The 8,331-nt window shown below is 37.6% G+C and overlaps 1 protein-coding gene across 5 annotated transcripts in view; it reads right to left on the reverse strand.

Annotated features, from left to right (window-relative positions):
• LRP2 (LDL receptor related protein 2) overlaps positions 1 to 8,331 on the reverse strand; it is a 208,573-nt gene that overhangs the window by 148,542 nt on the left and 51,700 nt on the right. For all 5 annotated transcript variants that reach the window (XM_025206453.1, XM_025206452.1, XM_025206451.1 and 2 more), the window contains 4 exons: positions 7,117 to 7,245; positions 5,493 to 5,662; positions 3,137 to 3,360; positions 1,892 to 2,098 (listed from right to left, as the gene is read on the reverse strand). In XM_025206453.1, coding sequence (XP_025062238.1) covers positions 1,892 to 2,098; positions 3,137 to 3,360; positions 5,493 to 5,662; positions 7,117 to 7,245 — 730 coding nt within the window. The remainder of the gene's footprint in view (positions 1 to 1,891; positions 2,099 to 3,136; positions 3,361 to 5,492; positions 5,663 to 7,116; positions 7,246 to 8,331) is intronic.

Below are 8,331 nucleotides of genomic sequence, written 5' to 3' on the forward strand. Positions count from 1 at the left end.
CACCCCAAAATTCCCTGTAGCCACCCCAGTAGTCACCCCTCCCAGCACGACCAACCACACGCCCTGCGCAGCTGAGTCTGCTCCACTCTTGCCTGCTCCGAGCCCAGCTCCAACCCAAACCCCTCACCAAGAAGAGGCTGGTGCAGCCCCTAGCCTGCAGTGGGCAGCCCACCTCTGCCCTGTGCACAAATCTGGGGGGAAATATTCCCCTCTATGCCTCCCCTGGGGATGCATGTAGCAGCGGGGAGCTGCCCCACCACCCCTGCGCTGGACGAGCTGCCTACAGCTATGTCCCACTCCTGGCCCTGGGGTCCCACTCACTGCCCTAGTTGGGCAGCATCTGCCCCAGCCCCTGCCTCTGCCCCACTCCCTGCCTCACTGTGGGGGCCTCTATCTGCCCCCCGACCCCCTTTTCCCTCCACAGACTTACCTGCAAGGTGCTGCTCTTTAAGCTGACAAGCTGCATTCCTGACTACGTGCATGGTGTGGCTGTGTGCATGCACGTGGCCTTTATCAGCGACATGATCGGCTTACACAGGCCAAAAAAAGCCAATAGCCAATAATGTTAATTTTCCTTTTATCAGTGCTAATCCAATATGCAACTGATATATCGGTACACCTCTACCATCCATTTATATAATATACATTATTCCAACAATGTTTGAGTAGAATGGATGCTGGATTAATTAAGCAAAATGTTTCATTCACCAAACAATCCTTAACTATCAGTATAGAAACAATAACTCAGATTCATGACATAAGGGTCTCTTCCTGTAGATAAGCCAAAAATCTATGCTTCCAGAGCACTCCAGTTGCGATAAGATATATGCTACAGTTTTGTAAGGTATCACTCAGGAGGGCAATTACACTTGCTTTTAACAGTACCTTAATACTATACCAATGATACATTTGCTAAATGCATATTTTTACCTTGATGTAAAATTCTCAGCTATATGAACAATAAGTTGTAAGTTCTCTTAGAAAAGCAGAGACTGTTCTAATCGTTTGCATTCCAGCCTTACTAACCCCTGAAAATGGCCTTAAAAAGTGCAGATAAAGGAGCAAAACAAAGATACCAACGTTATTCTTCATGTGAGCATTTCTTCACATACAAGTAAACTGTGCAATAGATCTGTTTGCTTGAGAGAGGGCTGTTTTTTAGACAGTATACATTACAGGGAACTAGAAAAAGTGCAACTTCTGTCTCTATGTTACCCAAACAAGAAGCCATAGCTGGACATGTAGAGACAAGCAGGCTTCTCAACAATATATAATAAATAAGGCTTGACAAGTTTTTCCCCTGTGTGCTACGAGCACTCCCTATTTTTATACTGAAAATAATACAGAGTCTCAGATGCTATTTCGTGATAACAGTTTGTAAATGCTGACTTACTAAACAGCTGTTACTGCAGACTTAAAATTAGGTTTAAAGTGTGATCAAGAGATTAGAAATCAGAACATTTAATGTCCTTCATGCAGCATGAGTTTGAGGAAGTTTGAATTAATGCAGCAAAATAGTGCAAGGAAAAGACACAAAAAGAAAATGTAAGGTGAAACGGTAATAAAATAATGAAAGATGAATGTAATCATGAGACATGAACCAAGGTATCAGACAATAAAAAGTAAAGTGAATGAAGAAGGAAGTCCAAAAAGTATAAAGGGAAAAAAGTGGGGTTCAAGCAGCATAAATCTTCAGGTTTAATAATGGAGAAATTATGACTTTCCAAATTTCATATGTCACCACATATATCAAGGTACACTCCATCACATTCTAATTATATTGTTATATAGGTCTTTTATCCAACTTGTTTTGTTGGATAGATCTTTATTTAAACTAGATCTAGTACAAGTAATGGTCCCATGTAACATAAAAAATAAGATTCTTTCCTACCTTTGAAGTCCATCATAAGTTACAGTCTCAATGTAATCAAACCGACTGTCAACCCAGTAAAGTCTTTTAGAAACAATATCCAGAGTTATTCCAGCAGGCCAGCCTAATTTTGTTTTTATCAGATCTTGACGGTTTGTGCCATCCATGAAGGCTCTTTCCACTTTAGGATCTCCAGAAAGACTATCCCAGTCTGAGAAAAATAAATAACTATAAAAGAAAAAAAATTAATTTCTGATGTTTCCTTAAGCTTTTATGTGGAAGCTATATTTTATGTAGGTTTTCAGAATGTTTTATCAGTTAAAATAGCAAGTTTTCAGGGTTGGAGCCAGTTCTTCAGCTGGCATTCAACGGAGACAAATGAAGTGACCTCAGCTGAGGACCGGACCTGTTGTTTTTAGTAGTAACAGTGGATTCCAGCAAGAAGGGAGATTTTACTCAGAGGTTAATGGAACTTCTAGTGTGCTTAGCAAGGGACACAGAAATATTAATAAAATAGTCCGCAAAAGCTAGGATCAACTAGGTGGGCCTTCTTAAGGAAGATCCAACTTTATCATGCTTCTGAAATATATAGACTTGGAGTACATATAAGCTTCACAGGGTTCACCCACCACTTCAGCTTATGCTGCAAACAGTTCACAGTTATAAATAAAATCATGAAGAATAAATTCTACCCTTGGATGCACACCCACATATCTCATTGATGGATTAGTGCATAGGTACATCTTTTTTTTGTCTTAAGACAGACTCCAAAAAGTGAAAGTAAAAGTAATTTCCAGAACTGCCAAACAAACAATTCAGTGGTATGATTTAGCTTCGGTTTTATGTATAGATGTTTCTCCATGTTTAGTTAAGTATACAATGTTCCTCCCAAATAACATAACTGTACAACATAATATGTAGAAGAATACCTTAATTGCACTATGAAATGTAGCCATCTCTGGAAGATAATGCAAGATTACAGAAGATAATTCTATGTCAGTAAGTCTACACTCAAGGAGTTGGAAATTTGGAAAGGAAGAGTGTTAGATAACTTTTTTATTTGAATCTGATGATCCCCATGAAATGTTATTGAACTGCTAAGTTTAAATTTTCTTAACTCAGCCAAATGGATCACAAATTGCCAGAACTCTATGTTATATTTTATTCCCAAAGGCAATTGTGGCCTACTTTTCTTAGTTACTATTCCTTTACAAATTAATACAGGGATTTTAGCCATCCTCCCATTACTTCATGTTAATCACTTACCCAACAGTTGGGTCAAGTGCTATTCCTCTAGGATTTCCCAGATTTTCAGCAATGAGTGTTACACGGTTTGTTCCATCCAAATTTACCATGTCTATTCTGTTCACACTGGTTTCGACTACATACAGTTTATTGTTAACCCAGTCTACTGCTAGGTTTTCAGGTGTGTCAACTGAAACATTTAAAACTTCTTGCATATCAGAGCCATCAATTCCCACAGAAAAAACCTGAAAATAAAATAAGTGTTATTAGCTAACACTATTAAGCAACATGATGTTTTGTTAATCATAATATGAATCACATAACAGATGTTCAGCATGAAACCATCAAATTATCTTAACAATACAGGGCCAAATTCTTCTGTTAGCTGCATTCACGTAACCCAATTAAAAATTACTCCCTAGTTTAGGATTTGGCAAAAAGTAGAAAGCAACACAAAAAGCAGAGTTCACCATTGCCTGTGATTCCTATAGCCTGTTCAAGTTAGTTGCATCTTGCAATGCAATGCAAAGGGCAAAGTATGGAAGTAAAAATAGCAAATGTCTTGCTTTTCTTGAACTAGGGATAGGCTGGATTTGCAGCATTACATGCTGAAGTCTAATCAGTTATTAAACAGGAGGGGGAGTACTTACTGCACTAACCAAGGAAGAGAGGAAACTGAAAGGAAGCATTGCTCAATAAAAGTGAAGGGGGAGAGAAAGCTCCCCTTCACATTCACAAATGACAAGCATCCCTCCTTCTGTTTCTGTTATTTTAACTCAACTCTAGCAGTGTGCTGCTCATTATATGTGTCATTGTAATTTTACATATAAACTCTCATCTACATGAAACAAAATAATATAACCCAAGTAATTAATACTGTGTTGAAACACTGGTCACATCATTTTAAATAATCTGCCATTTCAGATACTGCTTAGTAGATGAACTGTTTAACCATCCCCACCACAATTCTGATACCCAGCAACTGAAGATTGAATAGGCTTTGAACCAAATAAATACAAGGTGAGTTAAGGAATCCTTTAGAAGTGGAATGTGATTTATTGTGGAGTTTGCACCTTAGTTTGATTGTTCAGGCATCCACTTAACTGCCTTTGTTCTTACTAACAGCTCTGCAATTTCTGTTATGATACTAATTAAAATAGCCATCATATATTCTAAAATGTCCCACTGTACCAAGTGCTGTACACAGAAAAACAAAGTCCCTTCCTTGCAGAACATTTGGTGGAAAGACCCATTCAATAAATAGCATGATTATACCTTTTTCAGAAAGAATTTGGAACTCCTGTTAGAACAAAAATGTTGGCTTCAGCCTGAAAACTATGTTGTCATGATCAATTCAGCCATGACAAATGGAAGCATTTTGCAAGAAAAAATAACAGAAACTGTGACAAGAAAACAACTTTGATGCACATCCTATCCTTCCTTCAGGGCCATGTGGGCTACACTGCAGAGGTTCACCATGATTAAATGATGGTGTGTGGAAGACAAATCTCACTAACATCAAACACTGCTTTGTGCCAACCCTTTCCACATAGGATCAGTAGGAAGCAAGCCACGGACAGAAAATCTTCCTATTTCCCTCCAGCATATGAAGTATGTATAAAAATATTTTATTATTTTAAATTGTTCTCTTTTTAAAGGTCTGAAGTTTGGAGAAATTGAATGTATAAGTAGTATGACATGTAATGTTTGTAACATGGCAAGATACTCAGAAAGACAACTTCTTACTGATACAGGAAAATCTTCACTATTGGCTAACTTGGAGGAGAGACAGAGGTAAGAATCCCCCTGACTTTTAAATAAGTACCCCAACCTGTTTCTTAAAAATTACATTGCCTTACTTTAAGTTAAAGTTGAACCTGTTTCCTGTTTTCAGAAAAAAATGAAGTGTAACAAAATATTGGCTCATTACACAAAATACTGTCAATATTTGTTATCCAAAGCTCAATTACCGTTCCATTTAGAGTATATGGAGAAATCTGATTTTTATCATTCTGGAAAGTACAGCAGTTTTACATTTTAAATGATCAAGTTTCAAAAAATTACTGAGAAAAATTTGCCCAGTTTTGAAAGAATGTCTACTATTTCTCTTAATGAGGCTTTTGGACTCTATTTCAACTAAAATCAAAAGTTGCTCAAGACAGCATAATATAATAGCTTTCTTTGTTTAACATATCACATGTAATAGTATAGCTTGAAAAATGTGGTGATTAATATAAAACATCTCAAGAGACTTTTTTGTTAGAAAACAAAGATACAGCCTGCCTTTGCTCCCCAAAATGAAAAGCTATCAACACATTCTGCTCCTGGTTTTCCCTACCTTCAAAACACCTGTATTTCACTCGAAAGCTCTACATACCTTATCTTGTACTGTGTCTGTCCAAAAGACTCTATGTAAATAAAAATGGAAATCCACTCCAACTGCAACTCCGCGATTTTGTGATTGCATCAAAGTACGAAAACTCCTTCCATGAAGATCTCCAATGAGCAAATCACGACCATTTGAGAAAATAACTGATGCAACACCAGCTAAAAGTAAAGGTAACAAGAGGTGTTCAATGACAATATGAATAGGTTCTTTTGTAAATGGGGATTAATGGGCATGTCTACATGAGACACTTAATGCGCAGAAGACTAAATTCTTCTTCCCACATTAGCATGGTGGGAAAAACCCGTGCTAATGAGCTAATGCACAGTAGATTTTAGTCTCCTGTGCATTAATGTCACTAAAAAAAACATTCATCTGTGTTAATGTGCAGTAGCACTAATTACAGCACATTTAGTACCTGTTACTACAGGTACTGAACTTAATGCACCGTAATTACAGTGTATTAATGAATGTGTAGACACACCCAATGAGCTTCAGACTATGAACAGAACAAGTTACTGTAAACTGACATTTATCAGGGGTAGAAATGCCTGCCTATTGGTACAACTGTGATTATTCTGAAGATACATCCATTGCATCCACCTCAAAATTTGGTTCTTTAATTACTGCATGGCAACCTAGCTTTCATTCTGGTTTGCAACCTAGAAGGAACTGAGTGAGGAAAGTACATTATGCATCTATATCCTAAGCAAGTTTCTCTCTCATTCCCTCCTTTCCAGCTTCTCCTTTTTGTAATCAAAGAGGAAATTTTCAAAGATCTTTTTTTCTCTGTGAGAACCAGATTCTTTGATGCTGGCATGCAACTTCTCTTCCATGACTGTTTATGTACTACCACTTCCTATATGTTTTCTTCATTCTCGTATTACATCAGAAGCTCTCACACCAAAGAAACTCAAGTTAAGAAGACTTTGAAGAAAAGCTTGTTTTGAAACTACATATCCATTGAAATGATGTGTACATATGTTTCAGAGGAATATATTAAGACACAAATTTTGCTCACCTTACTCAGAGAAAGCTCCCATTGGGTGCATCTACATATCTATTAATGTGCAGTGCTCACTGCACGTTAAATTTAGTACTTGCAAAAGGAAGTACTAAATAAATGTGCAGTAGGTTGCCCTACTATGCACTAGTGCAATCACATGCTTTTTTATGATGGTTAATGGTAGATTAATACTACTGCGCATTAGCCTAATAGCATCGTTTTTGCTGTGGTGCTGTAATCCACTGTCTACTGCACATTAAGTGTCTTTTGTAGATGCGCCCAGTAAAGTCCCATTAAAGAGAAAGAGAAAATGACTGGAAATCAGGTATGCAATATACAAATAACAAGACACATGACAAGCAGTCTAAAAATGACCAATTAGTCAGAAAATTCTACAGGAAAGTTGGCTTTGTACAGTGAGAGGGCGCTCTGGAAGCAGCATAATCTTTCATACCAGTGGACTATTTTTAGTCTACTCTCTGTCTTTCAGCAGATTTCATTTATTTTAAAAAGTATTAACATTTTGACAAGTACATAGGAAATGACAAGTTAGCATCTGCTTTCCTAGTATAACAGCAACAACAAAAATGTTTGCTCCTGTTTACTTACTGGAAGTGTTAGCTCTACAATGTCGGTGATGCTCTAGGAAATAACCCTCCACACAACGACACTGGTGATGCCCAACACGATCTTCACACAGCTGGTCACATATACCCCACATCTTGCAGTCATCAAAATCTATTAAATGAATATAACACATTTATAAATAAAGGTCTGAAAAAAGCAGATGCCTTCATACTCTGAAAGCCCAGAAAGTTTATTCTCCCTGTTTTTCTTATATCTGTCTGCAAAGATTCTTTTCATCTCCATTTTTGTGCTGCATACAACAGTGCAAGACAGTGGGAGACAGGCAGTAGGATCACTGGAAACTGCCCTGTACAACAAAAACAAAAGGACAGATCCTTAATTCTAAGGTCTCCATTCATGATAGGAGGACCTCAAAGTACGAAAGAACAATCCTGTAAGCCTAATTCTGAAAAGTGCTGATATCCTTGGGAGCTGAAGGTACTCCGCACCTTCCCAATGTCCAATCATAGTGTTGGATCAATTCCCATGAGACTGAGGTCAGTAACAGATCCACAGCATGAGAATAAATTGAAAGAAACATGTACCAGAAGTAGATACAAGATGTACTAAAGAACTGACTGACCTTTTTATTGTTGTGATAAAACTACTGTTGTGCCATGAGCATAAAAAACTACACCCTCTTAAACATTCTTAGTTAACAGAAACATTTCCATTGGTAAGAGTAGGAGCAGAAATAAGAAGAGAAAATGTGGAAAGATATTAGCAGCTTCTAAGTGAGTATTACAAGTGGAGGTAGTGGTTGAATGTGAATATATTTAACCACATGATCATTATATATTGTATCAATACATTTATGTATATCAACATTAATTTATATATATCTATAGAGAAGACTAGTGAGTAATGAACATACAGGAATAGGAATCTACAGGCCAATTGATACAGATTGTATCAGGTAGCATCAGATAGTGCCAGTTAACATAAAACAGATTTTAGCTGTTCATTTACAATACATTTAAAAATATTTTTTATAAGGAATGCTAATGACGATTCCATTATGTTAATGAGACTCAACCAGAGTTCCATGTCACCCTGAAATCTTTTCCTAGCAAGCTGCAGGAGCCACCCCTCTCCCTAGCCAAGGACTCACCCCTCTCCCCAGCCCTGCCCCCTACCTCCTGGCTCCAGGGCTGTCAGCAGGGAGGGAGGGGAAGCCAGCAACAGCCAGTTGCTCTT

The sequence above is a fragment of the Alligator sinensis genome, unplaced genomic scaffold (assembly GCF_000455745.1).
Source record: "Alligator sinensis unplaced genomic scaffold, ASM45574v1 scaffold143_1, whole genome shotgun sequence".
In the NCBI taxonomy this organism is placed as follows: Eukaryota; Metazoa; Chordata; order Crocodylia; family Alligatoridae; genus Alligator; species Alligator sinensis.